The following is a 25,538-nucleotide window of genomic DNA, read 5'->3' on the forward strand; positions in this document are numbered from 1 at the left end:
AGACCTTCTTCAGATTCAGTTATATAGGCAGGTAGATCTGTGTGTGGACCAATCCCGACACACCACACCCCAGCATCATAATTGGAGCCAATTGGCCTGAATTGGCAGGTATGAAGAAGTATGACATTCCAGCATTAAAGCAAAATAAATTAGGCTACATTGAAATAGCAATAATGCAAATACACTTCATACATTGTAGAGGGAGTCTCTTGCGCTTCAACCCCTCCACATAGGGAGGTCGGTGCTCTCATAAGAGGACAAAACACTGGAAAAGGTTCAATGGGCCACTTCAGTAAAGACTGAACCCAAAGAGAGGACTGGAGCACACGAAATCACTAGAAATGATTTAATAGGTACAAAGCACTGACGTTTCGACGCACACAGCGTCTTCTTCAGAGTAAAACCACTTCATACATTATACAACACAATTAGATGCCATTTAGGTTGAAGCCTATAGAAAAACCAACATAGCCAGAGTCATAGGGAAAGAAAAATATGTAGCCTAATGATTCTGGTGGGAACTAAAGGGAATCCTCCTAGAAGAGAGAAATAGGATTAGAGGAATAAAGTTAAAATGTATATATAGACTATACAGATTATATTAACAAAAAACATAAAACTTTGTTTTTGGTACAAAAGTCTAAAAATAGGCTAGGTCCTAGACAACAATATAAAATAATCACAGCATGACTTGGAGGAGGAACTCGTTATTAAGGCCCTTGGGTGACATGGTTTGTAACGTATAAATCCAAAAAGGGAAAACCACCAGAAAACTTAAACAGCGCATATCAGAACACAAAAGCTCTATACGCAGGAATGATCACAACCCAGTCGCCATACACTTTAATGATGCCAAACATGACATTTCTACTTTACGTTTTTGTGGCATTGAACATGTCAGCTTGCCGTCTAGAGGGGGCAATCACGACCTTCTGCTCAAGAGACGTGAAGCTTTTTGGATTTATACGTTAGAAACCATGTCACCCAAGGGCCTTAATGATGAGTTCCTCCTCCAAGTCATGCTGTGATTATTTTATATTAGGACCTAGCCTATTTTTAGACTTTTCTACCAAAAAGTTTTATGTTTTTTGTTACCACTGATAATCTGTATAGTCTATATATACATTTTAACTTTATTCCTCTAATCCTATTTCTCTCTTCTTGTTTATAGGGACATAGGATTCCCTTTAGTTCCCACCAGAATCATTAGGCTACTTATTTTTCTTTCCCTATGACTCTGGCTGTTTGTTTTTCTATAGGCTTCAACCTAACTGGCATCTAAATGTGTTGTACAATGTATGAAGTGTATTTGCATTATTGCTATTTCAATGTAATTTATTTTGCTTTAATGCTGGAATGTCATAGTACTTCATACTTCATAGCCTACCTGCCAATTCAGGCCAATTGGCTCCAATTATGATGCTGGGGTGTGGTGTGTCGGGATTGGTCCACACACAGATCTACCTGCCTATATAACTGAGTCCCTCCTCTTACCCTGTAAGAATCTGAAGAAGGTCTTAGGACCGAAACGTTATTCTTTTCTGTACACTTTTTGCATTTGGAGACGGTGTGCGGGAGTTATTTTATTTTGATCCACCAAAACACAAACATATCCCGTGTGCCTTTATTCCCCTGTTTACATATCCTGTGCCCAGACACAGGAAAAGTGTCATGTACAAAGATGGTCTCTAACGACCAGGCAAACTTTTTCATATATATAATATATATATGAAAAAGTTTGCCTGGTCGTAAAAATATATAAAAATATATATTATATATTTTTTTACATTAATCTAAGTATTCTGAACACTTGTTGTCTTGTTTGGTTCTATTCTGCCTCCCTCTCATTAGGTCATTGTAATACCTCCATCATGGGTCATATAGACTAACTTTCAATGAAAGCCACATGATGACCACCACTCACCTGCTCCTCTCTTGCAGGCTGTCTTGGAGCCTATGGTGCAGAACATTCAGGCTCTCCCTCGTTTTGTTCTGTTCCTTTAGTTTGTAATAGTTGGTTTTGTTTAGTCCTTTAGGTAATCAATTATAGTTATAATAAAATAACTTCAAGATTTTTGTGTGCACAATCATTTACTTTAAACATTTGTGAGAAAACGGGGGGAGGGGGGGGGGTTGATTAAAAAATATATCGACTACAGCAGGTCCTGTGTCACCAGGCTCTTCTCGGCGAGCGAGAAAGAAAGCAGGTCCAGTACGGGTATTTCCAGGGAAGGCCCAGAAAAAAAGTCCTCCACAAATGCCTCCATTGTGTTCGTGAGACAGTCTGTGTCAGTGTCAGCTGGAGTGGAGGTGGTGGAGTGAGATGGAGCCTGGGCCTGGCTGACTGCGGGGCTGCAGGGAGAGGTAGGGGGCGTCATCTCGGCAGGTAGCCCGTACTCCAGACGACGAACGGCCGGTGTCGGCCCCGCTCCGCTTGCAGCTCTGTGTGGCTGCTGGCTGCTGGTAGCTGCTGTAGCCGCCGTATCCATCTTCTCCTTCAGGGCCTTGAGTTTGACCCCCAGTCGCTCGCGTTTAGCCGGCGGTGTGAGGTCACCTGGTAGTGGCTCCAGGGCGTGCAGCTGTCGTTCGGGGGCGAACGGCTCCAGGGCTGGCAGCTGCAGTTCATTAGCAGGTCTGGTGATGTGGCCCGCGTAATCCAGGTTCCCGGCCTTATTCACCTCGTACACCGCCACGCTGCCCGTGTAGGCGGGCTGGGGACCAGGGGACACAGGCACCGTCGACCACGACTTGGGGATCTTGAGTAGTAGGTAGCTCTCAGCTGGTTTCCTCTCGCCATTTCGGTCGAGCTTCATCCCTCTGGTAGCCATGGTCGGTAAAACCTAGCAACTGACCTTGTTCCCACTTTTATACACGTCCTTAGCGACCGCCAAGAGACGTCATACGTGACGTCATGATGTAGGCTTGATGTAGGCTACCTGGGCTAATGTAGGCCTATGTATCATACTAAAAGTAATGGTTCAAGGTCTCTTGACTCAAGAGATCTTGAGCCAGGTTTGTAACCTTGTTGTAACCACTACCACTGTATCTAAACCTCAGTAGGCGGAGCCAAAGAAAGAACCACACAGTGTTTGGGAATCAATGCAAGTTAAGCCAACTGGGAATTTTTCATGCGAAGTCAGGATCTTTGTTCAAAATCTAAAAATATATAGTCATCACCTTCACATTCGTGATGTTGGAAGGTGAGCAGTTAGCTAACTAGCATAATAGCTTTTAAGGCTAGTTTGAACCAGAGCTCTGTCCGGTTTGAATTGAACTTAGGTCAGCTAGGCTAATGTAGCTAGCTTAACTAGCTAATTTAGGAGTAGCTACATTATGAGTAGACTTGCCTCATTGCCAATGTTATTAAGCCAGAAAAACTGTGACTCTTTAGTTGCGTTTTCTGAGGTTTTACTCAGCCTCCCCCCAAAAAATCTTACCAACCTCATGTTATTCTAACAAACCCATATTCTCTTCACATTCAGCATAGCATATGGCTTGCACTAGTCTACCTCCACACAGTCAGTGTGATACCTCATCCTATTGTGGATATGAATAAATTATAGTCAAATTCCTTAAACTAGCCTATTGCTCGTGACCCAAAGTGGGCAACTTCTTCCACATAACAAGAAGCTCATAATGACATTTTCATGAGCCAGGCGTGTCTCAAACTATGCCATGTTGGGTCCTTAAATTGAAGAAGACAAAGACAATGAAGAACACACTCATGCAACACAAACAGTGCTGTTGTTCACACTAGCTTTAGCAAATTTATGCTAAATTTACTTATGCATATTTTTTTAGTGCCCCCAAACTTTTTTGTAAATTCCCCCATTTTTTAGACCAGTGGTTCCCAAACTGGGGTACTTGAGAGGACGGAGAAAATGGAAAAATGTTCAAATAAATCTCCCAGGGACTCATTAATTGCAACTCTCACTCAATTTCTTATTTGCTAATGTTATATTCGGTAACACTTTACAATAAGGTACACAAATAAGAAAGTAGTTACTAGTAAACTAATGAGAAACTAACTTTTATATGATTAGCTAATGGCCTTTAATCAGTAGTTAATCATTAATTAATGATTAGTTAAAGTAAGTTCTGAGTATAGTAGTTAATCATTACTTAATCATTAGTGAAAGTCACATTGTTAGTATAGTAGTTAATCATTAGTTAAAGTCACATTGTGAGTATAGTAGTTAATCATTAGTTAATGATTATACCCCGTTCAAGATAACTCGGACCACTGGAAAAAATTGATTGCGACCTGTAAAAAGTGAATTGAACGGTTGTCCAGGCAGGAATTACAGCTCGGAAATTCGGGTATCATTCAGAGCTCCGCTTTGTCCGAGTTGACGTCATATCCACCATCCAAAATGTTGCATTACCACCTCCACTTCCCAGAACCCTCCTTGGTTTTTCCCTCCGACAGGGAAGTGCAGGTGTGAACGCAAATATGCCAGGGGCGGACGCTCCGAGATGAAGCCTTCAGCGGTCTGAGTTGTCAGGAATGCGGTATTAGTTGTCAGTTCCTTAGTAGAGTAATTACTCATTAGTTAATAGTTATTAACAGGTTGGTTAGCTCAATTGGTAGAGAACCAGACTTACAACCTTGGGGCTGAGGGGTCAAATCTCACCTGGACTAACTATTGAATTTAATAGGTAGGCTACAAGTATGATGTTTCACTTTATATTAGGGTACACAAAAAGAGTAACTAATGTACAGGTAATAATTAAGTAATGGTTCAGTACTCAGAAATTACTGAGTATGATGCACCACTTTACAATAGGGTATACAAAATGAATAACTAATGGACAGGTAATAATTAAGTAATGATTACCTAACGATTAACTACTATACTCACAAACTGACCATTAACTAATGAGTAATTACTCTACTAAGGAACTGACAACTAATCATTAACTACTATACTCACAATGTGACTTTAACTAATGATTAACTACTATACTCAGAACTGACTTGAACTAATCATTAATTAATGATTAACTAATGATTAAAGGCCATTAGCTAATCATCAAATATTCATTAACTAAAAGTTTGTTTCTCATTAGTTTAGGCTACTAGTAACTATAGTACTATATTATTTGTGTACCTTATTGTAAAGTGTTACCGTTATATTCTTCAAAAGGTGGGTTATCATACATTCATTGCATTATAAGTTTTCTCTTGCAGTTTTCTAAGCAAAATGTTGTAGGCCCTAGTCAGGTAAAGGGGGTACTTGGATTCAGAAATCAGGGAAAGGGGGTACTGAAGGCAAAAAAAAAGTTTGAGAAATACTGTTTTAGACAGTGGGGCAAAAGTTGCCCTCAATATATATTTTTTTATTTCCTACAACGTCAAAGCCCTCACCAAATGCGCCGAGGGTTGTGCTACGCCTGTCAGCACAGCTGGCGTGCAGCTCCCCGAAGATGTGACTCGACACAGACCGTGAACAGTGCAAGTATAATATAATGTAGATGGGGAGATAATAGGAAAGAGTGAAAGCTATTACCAAGTATAATCACTATATTCTCTCCTTGGGCTAACTTCTAGTCATTGAAATCCTAGTGAAATCACACAATTTATTCATTTTGCTGGGGACTCCCCTGTGACCCCCTCATCAAGCTGACGTTGGAGCATGTTCCCAGCTAAAGAAAAATATTAAGAATAAATGCTCTTCAAAGCAAATTCAATATTTTTATTTACTAATTTAAAATACTGTATGTCCTTGCTCAAAGAGTCACCATTGAGTTTTCACAAAATTGTGTTGCCAAGGAACAGATTGAAAGCAGTTTATTTCCTGTCAGCTATTGTATTGGCATCATAGACTGTATAAACTGCAACAGGAAGTTAGCTAGGGGCAATTTAGAATCTTTATGTTCACACTTCGCAGTGTTTCCTCTAATACCTTTTTTTTCTTTTCTTTTTGCAGTGAGGTAAAGGGTTTCGTCATACCTGGGTCATGACAGGGGAAAAACAACTTTCAGGTTTAGTTAAATTCTTAGCTGTTCAGCTGTCATACAAATATTTTCCTCCAGTGACAGTGAAAATATTTTTGGCCATCCAGAGCTTCTTCTAATAAATAATAAAAAGTGTGATAAAAACAAAAAACAAACATCATTGTTATTATTCACATAATATGATAAATAGTAATTCACAGTACTCAGAGGAGGGGTGTGTATATGGTACAATTTTTGACTCATTCAGATACATATCTTTGTCAGCCGATAATACAAACACAGTGTGCCTCCATATTTACAAACTCAGTACATTCCTGTTCCACTGTAGCAGGCACAGTCAAGTAGTAATGACAGTATGACACATATACAGTAGGATGGGCCCGAACATGGAGAGACTACTGGCAACCCAGAAACTGCCCTGCAGCCAATCCCAATACACTGAAATAACATGAGATTTTTTTTTTTTATCTCTCTGTAACTCCATAACAACACATCTGCATCAATGTTTCCCCTTATACATACACCACATTGAGGTCAAACGGCATTTTCAAACACTTTTTTGAAAATTTGTAAGCGTACTTTCGGTGCCAGATGGGTGGAGTAGTTTACATTGCAATAAGTTGCAGAAAATGGACACCATCAAAGTCAAGTTTTTAAAGTTTTGTGTACTTTTTCTGTGATTGACAGGTTACCTAAGACGAGGGTTCCACTGATACAGGTGTTTGAGGGTCGATAGCAATATTTTGGATTGAAGCTACCTGATTTCTTTGTACCGATATTCGACATGTTAAAATTCCACAGCCTCTGAAACAGTATTTAGATCGTCATGTGACAATGAAACTCTCCACTGAGCCCCAAACTAATACGGTTAGCATTAGCAGCAGTGTTGGGCAGTAAAGAAAGTAATGTGTTACTGTAATTTCATTACTTTCCCAGTAACTAGTAATGTAAGGGATTACAATTTCCAAAAGAGTAACTTAAAGTTACTGCATTACTTTCTCCAGTGCTGGAACAGCACAAAAACAAAGTGTGGAGATAGGTCTGGACATGCCAGACTACTGTGTTGCCAGAACGCCAGTTGTTTTTTTGCCGTAGGTAGGCAACTAAAAAGTATGCAGTTTGGTAGCCTCAATGCGAGACTCTTCAGTCATTCTTCCTTCAGAGTCTCGGATGCGCGGCCCCTATATCCACTCCAACGTCGGCTAAATGACTACATGCGATATACATCTTATCAATCACAATACCGAGCCCTTTTTCACATGCCAGTGCCGAGGTTTTTAGGTGCTCCACAGCGCCGGATGTATCGGTTCGGTGCTCAGTGGTTGAGAGGGTGTAGTGCAGTTTACAATTTTCGGCGGTGAAAAAGTGCTCGGTATTGGAAAGTACGCACTATTTGGGAGTGCCAGGGCACCCACATCATGGACAACATTGTCTCGGAGGTGGGTACAGTTTTGTGATTGATAACGTGTGCAGCCATTTAGCCGACGTTGCAGTGGATATAGGGGCCGCGTATCCGAGACTCAGAAGGAAGAATGACTGATGAGTCTCGCGTTGAGGCTAGCAGTTTGGCTGATTGTTGACTCCTCCTGTAAGGTTAATTATTGTTCCAATAAAGTGAATTAAGTCCTAAAAGGCGCTGGCTAAACATGTTGTACGTCACTTTATGGAAGGGGGGGGGGGGGGGAGTAGCTAAAGTAATATAGTAAAGTAATTAGTAACTTAACTAATTTATGATACCAAGTAATAAGTAAAGTAATTTTATTACTTTTTAAAGGCGTCATCAGTAACTAATTAGATTTCCTAAGTAACATGCCAAACACTGGTTAGCAGCTCCTTAAGGCCTCGCTTATTCAGTAATAGGGGAAACTCTGGAATACACGTGGCCTTTAAATTAAGAATTAATTTACAGAAAACATTGAAAAACGGAATGAATAAACTAGCTTTGACTGGCTGATATCCAGCCAGTAATAAAAAGGCCAAATGCGGACCGATAAGTCCATCCAACCCTATAGTACGATTATCTGAGCTGTCCTGATCCAATGAACCCCACCCATCTGCTACTCCAGGTACTGCAGGTTAAACATACACAAGAAGTTATTTAGAAACACTGTGTGATGCAGGGCTGGTTTGTTCGATGCCTTCTAACCTCGTAGTTTGCGGTGCAGTTTTAGGGTGGGCCTCTCCGGGCTCGGGCCCTCTGCCAGCCAGAGGGACCCAGTCCTGCAAGGACGAGGCTCCTCTGGACACAGAGACACTTCACAACAACACTAGCTGAGCAACACAGAAAAGGGGGAATAGTGGGGGGAATCAGCATTACACGGTGACAGGAAGAGAAAGAAAGGAGAGAGCTAGAAAAAGAGGAGTGGGATGGATGGGGTGGTGAGAGGGGGAGGAGCAATGGAGAGATGAGGAGGGAGAGGAAGGTCCGAGGCAGTTTGTTCTATTTCATTCTACGGATCAGTCTGGCCTCCATCCCGCCCCCAGCGATTTCCTGAATTTACAATGTACCCGGCCAATCAGGGACACCGCTGTCAAAACAGTAATGGTAACGTTAACGTTAGTGGGGAAAACAGAGCCGTAAGTGCAGTTATTGCAACAACAATTAAACAAGAACAAAGTATGCACCACTGGAGTTTCTAGGCGGAAAAGACGTTTTTCGCCGTTCTTCTGGGTGGATTTGACAATGCTGATTGGCTGAAGGAGTCAAAGCAAAAGCAAGCACACCCGCACACTGAAATGACTGTGGACGGCTTGGAGTCCAGACGGATGCGTAGAGCGAAACAGAATGTCAGACCATGTTGGGTTTGCCCAGGCGAGGGCTGTGTGTAATAAGAGGGGGAGGGCTGTGTGTAATAAGAGGGGGAGGAGCGATGGAGAGATGAGGAGGGGAGAGCAAGGTCTGAGGTGGTTTGAGTGAAGGAGAGCGCTTGGGAGGGAGGGGCAAGCAGACAGGTTGAACATGTCATAGCCCTGGCCTGCGTTTCCCATACTGTAGATACACACACCAGCCAGCAGGGGGCCAGTCAGTTCTTAATCATCACAGTCTGGTGATGGCAGATGCAGCCAAATACAGTATGTAGCGCTGACTTGGCTTACTTTGTGACAAAGTGTCTGGATGGTAATCTCTAAGTGTGGATTGTGTACCATGTATTTTTGCTGCTTGGCCTCGCCTTTCTGTATGTATCTATAGCCAATCACAGTGCAAAGATCCTGTGTGATGCATTGAACCAGACAGGATCTGAGCGCTGCGATGATTTAGGGAAACTGAGCGGTCTAAAAATGTCAGGCACATTTCTTTAACTTCTCCTTTTTGTGACCCTTCAAGTTTTGCTACGATATTATCAGGCAGCACCAAATGAGCCTCTGTGGTCAATCTCTTGGTCGCCGTGGAAACTAGCGGCCATGTTTTTTTCTTCTTTTTTTAAATGGAAGGCATATTTCATATCAAGAGAATTAAGTACAGATACAAAAGAGATTATGTCCGTGGAAAGGCGCCATGGTATAATACGATGAAAGAAAACAGTCTGTCCTTCGCCTTTTTTCTCCCAAAAACAGGAACATAACCAGCGCACTAAAGTTAGAATAAAGCAATGAAATGTTAACTGCTGCTATAACCCGTACCGGGTTGCAGGAATTCATCGTCGTCTGAGGAGGAGAGGCAGTGGGAAGTGCTTTTTCACCAGGATAAGGACATCAGAGAGAGCTTAGCTAGCATGCTGAAGGCGTTTTTTTTTCTTTTTTCCTAGCAGAAGGGTTTGTTTCCTAGTTTAAAACGTTTTCTGATATTTTTTCTTGTCAGGATAACTTGGAGTCTCTTTTGGGCATCGGGCCCATCAGAAGCTCTCTGGTTCCTCCAGCAGGCAGGGCTGGGTGGACAGGGCCGGGGACAGGCTTCGCAGTCCCCCCAGAGGCACCAGGGAGGCGGGGGACAGGCTGCGCAGACCCACCCCGGAGCGGAAGCTGAGCTCCGGGGCGGGCAGTAAGGGCTTGAGGATGCTGACCAGGCAGAAGGCGGAGCCGCTGTTGGGGATGAAGTTGACCTTGTTGCGGTCAGGGCAGAGGAAGGGAGGGATCTCCTGCAGAGGTTTGGGTCTGGAAACACATACACATTGCTAGGGTTAACATACAAAACAGCAATACAAATAGAGTCCGCACACTGGCAGCTGCTCCCAAATATTTATTTGACCACAAAAAAAAGTGACGTTTCGGGCAAGGCCCTTCCTCAGACAACTTGTCAGACAACTTGTCTGAGGAAGGGCCTTGCCCGAAACGTCACTCTATTTGTATTACTTATTTGCACTTCTGTCCTGCACCTGGTTTAAACCCCTCACTGGATGTGTGTGCCTTTTTGTACTTTCTTAACATACAAAACAAACACAAAAACACCATCATATACTACAATATAGTCAATCATATAAATTAATGAATGTAAGGCCCGTCATGTAATGAAAGAGCTTCTTGCAGATTTGGATATTTTTTTATAATATATGTAATGGATAGGTCAGGATTCAAGTTTCATCAAGTTAAATTTTAGACTTTTTAACACCTTATTAATTCCAATAAGAATGAAATATGTTACATGAGAAATTTTACAATCTATATATCATCATCATCATCAGTATATAAATGGGAGCTGGGGCTCTGTCTGTCTGTTTCTTTGTTTCTCTGTCCCACTGTGATGTCATAAATCCCACTGTGACATCATCCGTGATGTCATAAATCCCACTGTGACATCAGCAGTGATGTCATAAATCCCACTGTGACATCATGTCATAAATCCCACTGTGACATCATCAGTGATGTCATAAATCCCACTACATCATCAGTGATGTCATAAATCCCACTGATGTCATAAATCCACTGTGACATCATCAGTGATGTCATAAACCACTGATGACATCATTAGTGATGTCATAAATTCACTCACTATAAGCGAGCGACGCTGAAGTAACTCCATGGTCCTGCCTACTCCCACGCTCGAGCTGCAGGACAGGCGAGGCTGCATAACAGCCGAGCTAGCAAGCCCACGCAGCGTGCGAGCCTAGGAATCGAGCGTGCGTAGAAATAAATGACAATGTTGAACTGATCAACTGTAAACCTGACCAAATATAATGTAGGGCTATATAACTTATGGGCTTCTTTCTCACCAGAGCAACAGCGCAACAAGAAAGTTCTGGCTGAACCCTAAGACTTAAAATGCCCAGCCTGGATTGGGTGACCAAATCGTGCCAGACAGATTTTGGACTCACATGGACTCCTCGAACACCTTGACCTTCTCGCAGCCCTCTGGAGGCTCTCTCTTGAACATGTAGCTGTTGTTGGGTCGAGGAGAGGCGGCGTATTTGGGCAGCGGGGAGCAGGGGCCCAGCTCTGAGAACAGAGAGAGATGGGAGGTCAGACGTTCATGGTCTGGTGGGTTTTCAGTGTCTTGCTAATAATTTGACAGGAACTGGTGTTTTAGGTAACACGTAGACTAATGTAAAAAAAATATTAAATTACAGATTATGAAAGTGCAGATTGTAAGCTTTAAATGCTGTGTCATACATTGAAATCGGAAAATAACTGGGGGGGGGGGGGGGTGCATTATGGGTAATTAAAATTTTCATATTCCTAAAATCTTGCCTGGGTCCAGCAGACCTTTGAATCCACCCACTCCACAGAGTTGTGTTTTGGCTGCTCTTGGTCTGGCATCGTCATATGCAAATGCCTTTTCCTCGGTTGACAGAATGGCAAGCCAATGAGCACAGAGGGCGACTAACGATTAACCAATCAGTGTCAACAAACAGCATAACGGGCGGAACTAATGCTGTTGTCAAGCGGTTATCACATGCGCTGACAGCAATGGTGGCCACCATAGATGAGAGAGCCGCTGCTATTGAGGCTGTTTTAAATCGATTAAAAGTATCACTTACTTTGAAATCTGGACGGCAGTCTGAATTGGAGGCATATTCAAAGGGGAGATTTTCTTTGCTTTCTCCCGATTGGATTAACTAACGTTAGATTCAGGCCGATACGTTGGTCTCTAGTGATTGGTTCAGGAAAATGGGATTTCCCTGGGGGATTCCCCTCATAGAAATAATGTAAACAGAGTGCAATCTCAGATTAGAAGACTAGAAGATTAGTTTGCTAACAAATTCCAAGTATTTAGTGCTCCTCAAACTGCTGTTCATTATATTGAGTGTGTACTTCAACATCTAAAACGTGCTTAATATGGGGGGGGGGATAAAAATGATCTTGATTTGTGCGATTTCACAATTGCCTACTTAACTTGAACCTTTCCTCCAGACCGTGTCACGTGTGCATTAGTCACCTTTGTCGTCATAAGGGCTGCCCCCTCCCATGTCGTTGAGGATGGTGAGGTAGGAGGGTGAGATGGAGTCGGGCCGGCTGCTGCAGTTGCTATGGTTACTGCTCAGCCCGCCCCCCGAGGGGGTCTGCGTGTCGATGCTGCGGGTGCTGCTGCTGCGCTGTGGGGGCACGGGCGGGGGCGCGCGGTGCCCATCTGGGACATCCTGTGGCTGCCGCACGCACGTACATGCACACACGTACACACACAAACACACACACACACACACACACACACACACACACACAAATTAGGTCACAATAACAACACTTGCACCACCAGGGGCTTAATCCCTGGCTGGTGATGGTGAGTGCATCCTTAAAAACGGCAACATTCCAGGAAAGAGCGAGAGAGAGAGAGAGAGAGAGAGAGAGAGAGAGAGAGACTGTGTATCCGAGAAATGAGTGAGTCCATGTTTGAAAAACCTACTTTTTGCAAGTTTTTTGCACGTTTTTATGCACAAAATTAGTGCTGCAAATCCAAGCCCAAAGCCAAAGTTGTTTAGGCAAAATTTTACATTGTTTTCCTTAAATTTTTGATGCTACATCAAAAGTATGTTGGATCATAGGATGCAAATTGAGTCCTAGAACCTATTCATAAATGCAGTCAAGTATGCCTGATTTGGGAATGCATGGTCTGTGGGACTCACAATGATGACCTCTTCCTTCTCAGGTGTGTCGCGGATGTAGATGCGTTCGATCTCCTGGTTGAGGCCCTCCACGCTGTTCCGGAAACGAGGGGCGGACGACTTGGAGATGGGGATGGGAATCAGAATGGTCTTGGGCATCGGCGACTACGATACACACAAGAAACAAACAAACAAACAAACAAACACACACATCTGCATTTAATATAAATTCTGCACATAATAATGTATATACGTAGAGATGATGCAGTGTGTTCGTTATATTCATTTAGCTGCAGTGGCTGGGAATTGCCACCACAGCTAGAAAAATGTAAACATAGTGTGAAAATGTCATCATCTGGACTTGTTGCTCAGCCCACCCACGAAAAAAATGCAATTGCAGCAAAAATGTCTCATAATATATCTTATAAAATATCTCATATATTCAAATAACAACCATTCTTTAACTGCAAAACCTACTGTAACTGATCCTTGAATTGGTCCAGGAGAAAACCCTGGTCTCAGAAACAATATATATATATAATGTATATATCCCCCCGATTTTTTATCCCATTTTTATCCCCCATTAGTGCTCATTTAATTTATTTATCCTGGTTGCTACTCCACCCTCTGCCGATCTGGGGAGAGCCGAAGCTGGCTCCATGCTTCCTCCGAGACATGGGCAGTTAGCCAGCCGCTTCTTTTCACCTGACGGTGGAAGCTTCACTGATAGGACATAGCACGTGGGAGGTTCACGCTATTCCAACCTTCGAGCTGTGAGGCGACAACGCTTACCACTGCACCACCGTACCCCCCCTCAGAAACAATATTACCCATCACACATCTACAAATAATTCTACAGGAAACAGTGTGATGTGACAATAACAGTGACATGACTACTTTGCTCCTCCCACAAAGTGCAAGAAAGCTGTTATCCTGCGAACTTGGAAGTTTCAACTCAAGATTTCCGACCTTCAACATCATTGCCTTCACGCTGTTTTTAACTTGCGGTTAAAAAAACACATATCAATCAATCAATCAATTTTATATTAATATAGTGCCAAATCATAAGGGGTTATCTCAAGGTGCTTTACAAATAGAGCAGGTAGAAGAGCAGGCTCTTTATTTTAGACCCAACAATTGAAACAATTCTCAGATGCACTGGCGATTTTACTGCGAGGTCATGTGGCAATTGAAACAAATTCCCAACAAGAGCAGCACTTGTAAGGAAAAGACACAGCTAACGTTGCTAACTAGATAGTTAACGTAATTTCATTGGGAAAATAGCTATTAAATTCAACATATTGCTATAATCAGAGCAAAATATAAACAATATAAACACACATTGCATAATTAATTATGCATCAAATTCGATCAACAAACACTAATAACAAACAATCCATTACTATGGAGGTCGCCATGTTTGATGACATCAAATTTCCAACCTGTAAATCTGACCTTGACAAAGTTCTGTTCAATTAATTTTTTACAAGTTGGAGCTCGTTTTTTTCCTAGTTCTGAGGTGTCTTGAATGCAGCATAGTCCCTGTACAACTGAATACTTCAATGGCATTATTAGAAAAAAAAGAGAAAAAAAGTGTAACCATTTTGTCAACCAACAATTTAAGTAACTGCTAATGAGCTTGTCGAAGGCCTTGTGAGAGGAGTTTCATGCTAACCCAGTCAGTCCGTCTCTCAGTTTGTCTCATGCCGAGGTCTAGGAATCGGGACAGCTGCGCTCCGGCAGACTCCACAGGGGGCGTCTGACACTAGCTCCCAGCCAGCCACTGGCTCTGTCCCCGCTGCTGACAGAGAGCGACGCAACACGGGCGGCCACACTGAGAGCATGTGTTTGCCTGCGCTGCCAGAGGAACCCGGTTTAACCGATCTCACATAGACCCGGTCCCAGCAGAGACCAATTAAAAATTAAAAGCATCTCAAATCAACGGGAGACCCGGAGACACATGCATGCCAATGCCAAACAGGGACACCAGGGAAAGTGGGACATCCTCAAATTTTGACCCCAGTGACTGGGGGTGTCACGATATTTCGTCGCACGATATATCGCGATATCGAAACGTCACGATATCGATATCGTCAGAAAAAAATGATATCGTAAAAAAAGAAAAAAAGAAAAAAAAAATTGCTCCTGAATAATAATAGAACAAATTTAGCAGAATCAACACGCATGAATGAGGGGGTAGACTACTACTGGCATGGCAAAACAGCTCAAGGGGTACATAAGATTACATAAGTTTAGGGACCATTGAGCATGAGTTATTTAAGAAATAGATTGTATACTTTATTTTTCTTTCACCATGCAACAAACATTTAGTTTGTGACAGTGTGACACATTCTATTGCAAGAGAAGCATTATCTTCCATGTTGTTTTCTAGTTATTATAATAACAATTTCCAAAAACAGCATTTGTTTTGTATTTTGTGTATTTCAAATGAAAGACTATTTTTCCAGTATTTTCCCAGGGCTCCCTTGAAAAGAGGTTTCGATTTCAACGGGACTCACATGGTTAAATAAATGATAAATAAATACATAAAAATTATTTACTTTTGTTAAAAAAAATATTGTTAAAATATCGTATCATATCGTTATCGTGAACCCAATATCGTGTATCGTATCGTGAAATTAGTGTATCGTGACACCCCTACCAGTGACCCAATCTAGTTTCTTTAATTGAGTGGTATTACAGGATTACAACACACACATACACACACACACACCCTCACCTGTGACTGGATGATGGTATGGCTGCCATTGAACGGGGACTTGCGCTCCTTGTCCCTCCGATGGCGGCTGCTGCGTTTGCTGCGCTGGAGCTGCTGACGTAATTTGGCAATCTGGACAGAGGTTCAGAGACAAAGGCAGAGTCAGACAGACACTGAATCATCAGTTAGTAATAGTCTACTGGAAATTTCTTGGACACAGTAATGTTGTTTCCTATGAACTTTTATAATTGAAATGTCATCTTTAGGCCTACTGGATGGAATTCAACTTGGTTGCTAAGAGCTGCATGTTGGGCAATTTGAGTTATTAGCATAATGAGCTAATTAATCGTCAAAACTGAGAATTTGCATAAATTATGTAATAGTGAGGCTGAAACCAGGAAATTTGTATATTGTATAGTTGCTTTTAGTCAATTTAGAAAGGTGCCCATTTTTCTTACAGCGGCTTAAAACTCCATGGACTTATGGGCCCCTATCGTTGCATCGGCGCAGTTTCTAGGCCGAGCGGCAGGCGCAGATCAAAGCAGTGGGCGTGGAAAGGCGCACTTGATATCGTCGTGCTGGCGCTAGATGCAGCCCAAAGCATTACAACCACGCCTTTTAGGCGTAAAATTATGCACCGTCATGCTCATTGGATAAGTGCAATAAACGAATCGCACGCTTGCCTTTTTAGCTCCAATTCCAGTGATCCCGCAAAACCAGACGAAAGCCAAACGCTCTGCCCCCCCCCCCCCCCCTCCCTTCATCCAGCCTGTCTGTCTGCATTATAGGCTATTATTCCATATTATTATGCTTCTCAAACCAATCTAACTGCAGTTTCAATACTGCAAGCATGTAAATACGCTACACTATAGCAAGATCAAAGTGAAAATAATGTTCTATGCATCAGCTAGAAAAATATAGCCTATTAGATTGGTGAAAGTTTGTCCAGAAAGATATCATTTTCTCTCGCCTGCTGCAGGAAGGATGATGCACATAAATATACCCTACATTATGTCAAGTCATTGCATAAATGTGTTTTTATTGTAAAACTAAATGTGAAATAGGGCCAAGTTATTGGACGGACATCACAGTATAGCAGATGCCATTAGAAGCGCGTTCCGAAGCGCGTTCCGCTGTTACTTCTCTAAATCACGTTAACTCGACAAGGGGTATATATATGCCCAGGAGGACATATATGTTTCACATAGGGTGGTGTTTTCATTTCGAGGTTTTATTTGGTCCAATATTGAAATGTTGACAATGGCAGGCTGTGTTACCATTACACATTAATTTAGAACTACCTTTTATATCTATTTTGGCTCATTTGGTGGCTATTTAGTAGCGAAATGAAGAAACACAATGCATGCTGGGAACTCAGAGAGAGAGAGAGAGAAGGGTGACAGAGAAGAAGCAGTGAAGGCAAAGAATAGGCCTGCTTTTCAAAAGCACAAAGCGCTAAATGTAGGCCAGCTCCCAAGATATGACTAGGCTGGTATTTAGCGCCGACACGCCCACTTTGGGACTGCGCCACGCCCATTCGGCCTAAAGCGCATTTGGCAGCCTAAAGCCTATTGCTATCTTGCCGAAACAGGCGCAAGGCACGTTTTTTTGCGGTTAAGGCCCGTAATAGCGCCGATGGCCTGTGGGAGAATAGAGCCCATGGACTCCATAATTATGTCCTACATCTGGAACTATAAGAACCATAGAATTTCAAAAATTAATTTGCAAAAACCCAAGTCTGAAGGAGGACTGGCCTTACCAGTGTTTAGGCACTATTACTGGGCTACTAATGTTAGGGCTCTAATGTTTTGACTTCAAGGAACGCTTGGCAATCTGACTTCTGGGGCCCCCCTGTGGCTGAAAATGGAGGCCAGCTCTGTTGGCAACTCTTCACTGCCAGCTATGCTGTTTGCTAAGTTAGAGAACCCTGGGACCTTAGACAATTTTAATTGAAGCTTTGTTGTGAAAGACTGTCAGAATTCTAAACCAAATTAGGAGTGTTTTGAGTCTACCAGATGTTTCTGTCCATATGCCAATTTGTTTCAGTCACTCTTTTCTGCCCCCATGGTCAGACAGAAACTACCATGCCTGGAGTGAGACCATCAAAGACCTATATATAGACGGTCATTTTGCATCCTTTGATCTCCTGAATAGGAAGTTTGAGTTGCCTGGCACAAACTGGCTCAGATTTCTGCAACTTAGAAATGATGTTCGATCCAGGATTCGCACCTTTGAAATGCTCCCAATTGAACATGCATTCTTCGATGTATTGCTAAGCCCTCCTCACTCCAAACGTCTAATTTCTAGATTTGTATGCCTGTTTGACAATTGCACTACTACTACTGAGAGGATTAGAGAAGCATGGCAGGGTGAACCTTGCATTGAGCTATCTGACATTGTATGGGATAGGAGTCTGTCTATGATACAACTCTGCTCAGTTAATAACTGATCCAATTCAAAGTCACTCACCGTCTTCACTATTCTAACCATAAGTTGCACAAGATGTACCCATCTGTCTCACCACTGTGTAACAGGTGTCATGTAGCCGAGGGCACTTTGTCTCATGCTTTCTGGTTCGGCCCTTTACTGACCGGATTCTGGACCAAGGTATTTAACTGCTACTCTAAGGCCTACAGGATAACCCTTTAGCCGGAGGCAGAGCTCGCCATATTCGGCTGCTCGGAGTCCTCTTTGGACTTCCCTACAGCAGTACAACAATCTCTGGCACAGGGGACAATTGTTGCCAAGAAACTCATTTTGCAGGAATGGAAGTCCCCCTCTCCACCCTCTTTTCAGCGGTGGCTGGCGGATATGATTTCTGTTATACGGATGGAGAGACTCAGGTTCCTGATGACCAACTCACTTGGAATATGTTTTAGTTGTTTGGGACCTGTTTCTGGCCTACCTCCATGAGGTCAGGGACGGCGGTGATTCGCCTGGCTGACCTCCCTTGGTGCAGGATCCTATTCATAACATCTATTTATCTTTTTTATTTTCTATTTTTACAAGCATGTTCACCATGTTGTAGTATTGGAGTGTGTGTGTGTGTGTGTGTGTGTGTGTGTGTGTGTGTGTGTGTGTGTGTGTGTGTGTGTGTGTGTGTGTGTGTGTGCGTGCGCGTGCGCGTGCATGTGTGTTTTTGTTTTGTTTCTGTTTTTTGTTTTGTCTCTGAGTTTGTTCGTTTTGGTATTCTGGTGTTATAAAAAAAAAAAAGAGGGAGAAAAGAAATGTCAAGAAAGTGACTTTGTATTATTTCATATGTTGATTCTGTGATTTGTAAAATTCTGTATTTCTTAGTTTTTGAAAAGTTGACATTTTAGAGAAACACTAAAAGCCACCCGACAGTGACAACATGGGAAGATGTTAGGGGAAACACTGATTAGCTCCTTGTTAGTTTTCATTACATGGATTCTTCTTCACTAGGCATAGTTTACACCACCATCAACATCAATAATATGGACGAAGCCTACCGTTGTTTTTTGGAGACCCGTTTGGAAGTCTAGTGTAGCCTGTGGCCATCTTGGGGTTCTTGCGCAGCTCACGCAAGACGGCACGAGACAGGGGGTTTCCCAGAGGAGCAGCTCCGCATGCTATTGGTCTGTGATCAGCAAGCTACGCGATCAGTGGACAGGTGACCTGTCCATCACCCCCTTTTCTATCGTCTATTTTACTCTAAACAGGTGAGTTATATAAAAAAATGACCCCCATACAGTTGTTATGCAAGGTGAAATGAGCTATATAGACCAAACCCATGTTAAGGACCAGGCTGTAAACATGCTTAATCCTGTTACAAAGTGGGGCATTTTAACATGGAGGTGAACGGGAACGACTCCCTTTTGGGTCCAGCCTCAAGTGGCCGTTGGGGCAACTACAACCTTCCAAACCGCAAGCTAGCCGACTGGTTTACAGCAGCATCAATATAAGCCATTCTTATTTTTGTACCTCCTGCATAGGACTTTCATCATATCTACAGTTTCTCCAGCTAACAGAAGCAGCAGAGTTGTAACTAAGTTGTAACAATGAACCATGCTTTCAGTGTTCTGGGTCTGTTTATTTTCTGATGCCATTGAAAAGAGAACAATGTTGGTAGATGTGCACAGGGAGGCGCTGTCTGTGGTGCTGGGTTGTAGTGAAAGGGGTCAACTGACCTCCTTGAGCTGGTCGGTGCTCCCGCAGGAGGCCGAGCGTTTGTGAGAGCCCCTCCTCCTCTCATCTGCCCAGGCCCTGGGGGTCTGACACACACACACACACACACACACACACACACACACACACACACACACACACACACACACACACACACACACAGGTTAGACCAAAATATTAAAAACGCACACACAAATTAGAGGGGAAAGGGTTTACACAGAGAGACCAGATCGTTTCAAATACGATTATCTACACAATTTGGCCCCGCCCACCTGGCATCTGGGTAGGTGAAAACAAACCATGGGAATTCTTTGCCAACACTATATAGAGTAAATGAGGTCTTCAGAAAAAGAGAAGAAAAGGCAGAAGGCGGAAAGTGAACTCTCTAAAAGTCCGTTTTAGTTTTAGTTAGTATACTTTTCTATGAGTGCCATCATGCTCCCTGTATTCTCCTGATGCCGCAAAGTTAAACAAGAGAGATTGTTGACCCGTCACAATGCTCAGCTAGAACTCGCTACTGTAAAATTATTATCTGCAGCTGTTAGTATTTTAGCCCAGTTTGGTTCAAAGTCAGAGTCGTGAAGGAAAGTCTTGTCAACACTGCAGAGAGTAACCAGCTAAGTGATGATGCAACCTCCTGCAATCTCTCTTCACCTCTTTGCATTGATTGGCCGGTCCACAAACACACAAGTAGACACTAAGCATTCAGGACACACCCCCTTCCCCTCGACATCAAAGACACACAGACACAGACACACACACACACACACACACACACACACACACACACACACACACACACACACACAAACACACACACACACAGTTCTCATACATGCAGAAGCACTTTCATGAAGCAAGCATATCCAATCCCCTTACACATCAAACACACACACACACACACACACACACACACACACACACACACACACACACATGCGGTAGGCATAAGGCTGGGCCATATCCCATATGGCAACAAAAAACAAACATCTCTATTTTTTGTTGGTTGAATGGCAACACACAATATATATGTGTGTGTGTGTGTGTGTGTGTGTGTGTGTGTGTGTGTGTGTGTGTGTGTGTGTGTGTGTGTGTGTGTGTGTGTGTGTGTGTGTGTGTGTGTGTGTGTGTGTATGTTCTACAAAGTGGGCTCAATGTTCAGTTGTAAGTCAAAGCCACATGTGAGATGTCACAAGCACTTTGAGTAAAACAAGACTGTTCTTGGCCAAATGCCTCAATATCACAACAATATTGTAGGTATGACTATTGCTAATCGTCAGTAATGTGGATATAATGACTAAGTGGGTAAAGGCAAATAATAGAATAGCTGCAGCAGTCTGGTAAGTTCAGAAAATGACAGCCTTTAAAACCAGGAACAGACAACACTTTTGCCATAATCATGATATCCAAAATCTAAGACGATATCTAGTCTCATATCATGATATTGATATAATATTGACATATTGCCCAGCCTTAGATGTCTGCACCATGCAAGCATAATATACACATAATATACACTGAATGTTAAACAAAAACAGATGCACACGCACACACACACCGAGCAGCACTCACCTGTGTCGCCTTGTCCCTCATGTAGGGAAGGTGTTGATGCTGGCTGTCGTCCTGAGGCCAGGGACCTATCAGGTGAGAGCCAGCGAGCGTGCCCAGTGAGGGCCACAGCTGGGTGCGGTGCCGGGGGAGCGAGAGGAGAACGAGGAGCAGCGGGCTGGGAGGGGAAGGGGAGGGCGCCGGAGGCCCGGGGAGAGGAGGAGAACGGGAGCCGGAGGAGGTTAAGGCCACTGCTGCTCTGTGGGAAAGAAAGAGAGGAAAGAGGAGAGGAGAGGAGAAGAGAGGAGAGGGGAGGAGAGAGGGGAAGGAGAGAAGAGAGAGGAGAGGGGAGGAGAGAGGGGGAGGAGAGAAGAGAGAGGAGAGGGGAGGAGAGAGTGGGGAGGAGAGAAGAGAGAGGAGAGGGGAGGAGAGAGGGGGAGGAGAGAAGAGAGAGGAGAGGGGAGGAGGGGAGAGAAGAGATAGTCAAGATAAATCATGTTTGCCTGCTGATGTAAACAATGCATTTGTCAACAAACTGCATGTAAACATATCAACACGTAAACATAGCAATATGTAAACATAACATGTAAACATATCAACACGTAAACATAGCAATATGTAAACATAACATGTAAACATATCAACACGTAAACATAGCAATATGTAAACATAACATGTAAACATATCAACACGTAAACATAGCAATATGTAAACATAACATGTAAACATATCAACAAATCAACAGACCGTCTAACCAAGTCCACAGCTGGCCTATAGGATAAGCCTGTAGCTGGCCTGTCTGTCTGTCTAGCTTTGAGCCACATCCCCTGTGTGTGTGTGTGTGTGTGTGTGTGTGTGTGTGTGTGTGTGTGTGTGTGTGTGTGTGTGTGTGTGTGTGTGTGTGTGTGTGTGTGTGTGTGTGTGTGTGTGTGTGTGTGTGTGTGTGTGTGTGTGTGTGTGTGTGTGTGTGTGTGTGTGTGTGTGTGTGTGTGTGTGTGTGTGTGTGTGTGTGTGTGTGTGTGTGTGTGTGTGTGTGGCAGGGGCACGGTGGCTCAGTGGTAGAGCTGTCGCCTCGCAGTCAGAAGGTCCTGAGTTCGATTCTCGCCTGGGACACTGTGGGCGCTGTGGTTGTGTTCCCCCCCATATCTTCAGTGCCTACTGCCCAGGTGGGGTATCTCGTCGTAAGGGCCTTTCTGTCTGTGTGGAGTTTGCATGTTCTCCCCGTGCTCCCCCAGGGGGGTTCCTCCGTATATAACCCCCCCCCCACTAAAAACATGCAGAAGATCAGATCGTCATCGTCATCCGACCAGTGACGACAACATCCGAAGTTGGTCCCCGGGCGCTGTACGAGAAAGCGACCACTGCTCCTGGCCTGCCCCAGGAGGAAAGGACAAAGCCAGGATGGGTTAAATGCAGAGGACAAATTTCACCGGCCACCGTCAGCATGTGTGTGTTGTGGCCCTCCGTGCATGTGTTGTAGTGTGTTGTGTGACAATAAAGACGGGCTGCCGTCTGAAATCGTGTGTGTGTGTGTGTGTGTGTGTGTGTGTGTGTGTGTGTGTGTGTGTGTGTGGCCAGATTGATCTTCATCCGTCCTGTGCTGGGCAGAGCAGATATGCCCCCCCCCCAGTCTCCGCACAGCCCCCTTGTTAATGGCATTAAAACAGCTTAAAGCACAGTGATGGGGATTGGGGGGGGGGGGGGCACTGGAGGCAGGTGCTGGCTTCTGCCCGACTGACCTTCATTCAGACGCTGCAGCAAATGAGTGCAGGTTCTCCAGCAGTGGATCTAGGTCAAAGTGGGGGTGTAGGGACACCCAAGGTGGGAGTGAGGGGAGGGGGGCTCCAGCGGGGGTCATTTCACTATCATTTGGTTGACTCCAAATCATCCCAATTAGAGAAGATGCAAGGACGACTGTAATCCTAGGTTTCCACTCTTATGACTATTGATGTGTTTCTGTTGATGAAAAGGTTGAAGAGCCCCTGCTTTAAATGACAGCTTGTGTTTGCATGAGTGTGTGTCCGCTGGCTCCTCACACACACAAACACACAAAGTGCTTTCTCAGCAGCCTCTAGCATCACACAACATATATGAGGTAAGCTGCAGCATCTTGCAATACAGACTGCAGACATTTTTAGCACGGATGACGGGTGGGCCACCCGTCATCCGCACCCTGGTGGGAGAAACACCACTCTGAAAATGCAAATGCAGCACAACAGCGTCTCCCTCTCAACACAACAGATGGAACAGACTAGACTGACTCTAATAAACTCCAGCTCTTCTTGTTTTTATCACGTCACCCCTTCCCCCCGAATTTCTCCCCAATTGTAGACATGGCCAATTCCCCCTGCTGTACCGGCCGTTGCTCCACCCCCTTTGTCGATGTGGGGAGAGTTGTAGACTAGCAAATGCTTCCTCCAATACATGTGCAGTCACCATCCGCTTCTTTTCACTTGACACCGAGGAGTTTCACCGGCAGGACGTAGAGTGTGGGAGGATGACGCTATCCCCTCCCCCCCAAACAGAGGAGGCACTAGTGCAGTGACCAGGGCACATACAACACCCCCCTCCCCCCCCGCAGACACGGCCAATTGTGCCTCTATGGACGCCCGACTAAGCTGCGACCCTCGTGTTGATAAGCAGGGAATCTCCAGCTGCACTACCCAGATGCCCCATTCTGAGACAACCTGCCTGTATGTTGTTGTTTTCAAAAGACACTGACAGCACCGAATCAGCCCTAATCAAGCCTGATAACAACACACTCACACACACACACACACACACACACACACGTATCCACGCACACAAACTGTCTAGTCCAGCAGCTAAATTTGGCAGGGCCTTGGACAGAGCACATCACTGTTGCTAGGGAACAACTGATCTTCATTAACAAGCAGGCTTCGCGCTTGTCTCTGTCTTTGTGTGTGTGTGTGTGTGTGTGTGTGTGTGTGTGCGCGTGCGTGCGTGCGTGCGTGCGTGCGTGCGTGCGTGCATGGGTGCGTGCGTCCTCTTTATTTTGACTGCTGCCTCTGCCTCCTGTCTGTGACGATGCCAAAGGTTGCCGGTCGGCCACAGTGTACTGCAGGCTGACAGCGGTACTGCAGGCTGACAGCAATAGTAGTAGTAGTAGTGTGCAGCAGCAGCTTGTATTTCTGTCTTACGCATCAATCAGCACAATATTGATCCCACACAATATTGATTCTTATCTTGTAGAGGGAGACATTACTTTGCAGCAGCGATGCAGTACACAAGGTTTGTTTTGCAGTATTGACCGAGTGAGATATACGCTGGCTCCCGTCTCAGGTCATGTTAGAGCAGATGAGGATATGCAATCGACTGTATCAATTCCCCAAGGAGAAGTGCGTGCACACAAAACACAGAGAGCTGTCTTTACCCGGTCAGTGGTTCTCAACATGGGGTGCGGGGACCCGCAGGGGTCCTTGATTGAGTTCCAGAGGGTCCCCAGCAAAAAGATGAATAATTTATTTTCACTATAATTTCATCCATAACAACACACAAGGACAGAATGTGTGACTATTTTGGTCATGGGTTTCACACACCTTCTGTAATAAAACATCTAAAAGCAAAAAAAAAAAATCAGATGGGGGACCCTGGGACAAAATCTTATCAATGGGGTTGTAGTCTAATTTAGGGGTCCTTGACATGATAAGGTTTGAGAACCACTGCCCTATCTATTACATCTGGGTCTATTCTGTATCTGTACGAACATCAAATATACATACACAACTCAATCATCATTCAGCATAGATGTGGTTTACCGGGTCTAAAGGAGCTAAATGAATCTAGAAATATGATCGTACAACTACACAACCATTAATATATATTATACACTATTGGTGTGCCTTGGTGCCTTGGCTTTTATAATCTAAAAACCTGGGGTAACGTTAATAAAGCAGAGATGTTGGGCCCAGTAATACATTTCGTCTGCAGGCAATCAGATCGTCAATTTGCTCACTGCTCAGGAGGTAATATTGAACACAGTAATACATCTTGTTTTATTTATTTGCATACACAGTTACTACTCACCCACTGCATGCAAATCCCCATAATAACAGCATAGCAGCTATGTTGACTTCACGCTCACCTGCAGAAATGGCAGCTAGCGCTGCATGAGGCATGGAGCTTTTGGCCAGCCCAGCCCCTGTTGATTTCTGCCGCTGCTTGAAGATGCT

The 25,538-nt window shown here is 43.9% G+C and overlaps 1 protein-coding gene across 1 annotated transcript; it reads right to left on the bottom strand.

The window, feature by feature from the left end:
* Window positions 1-9,791: 9,791 nt before the first annotated feature.
* Window positions 9,792-23,203, bottom strand: fam117ba (family with sequence similarity 117 member Ba; the record flags this gene model as incomplete). Its single annotated transcript, XM_083633111.1, has 8 exons — window positions 9,792-10,050; window positions 11,208-11,328; window positions 12,269-12,476; window positions 12,954-13,097; window positions 15,673-15,783; window positions 19,800-19,883; window positions 21,370-21,604; window positions 23,097-23,203. 8 exons carry the CDS (start codon window positions 23,201-23,203, stop codon window positions 9,792-9,794), a joined length of 1,269 nt encoding a protein of 422 aa, XP_083489237.1.
* Window positions 23,204-25,538: the final 2,335 nt, after the last annotated feature.

Source organism: Poromitra crassiceps, assembly GCF_964638095.1.
Source record: "Poromitra crassiceps genome assembly, chromosome: 3".
Taxonomy (NCBI): domain Eukaryota; kingdom Metazoa; phylum Chordata; class Actinopteri; order Beryciformes; family Melamphaidae; genus Poromitra; species Poromitra crassiceps.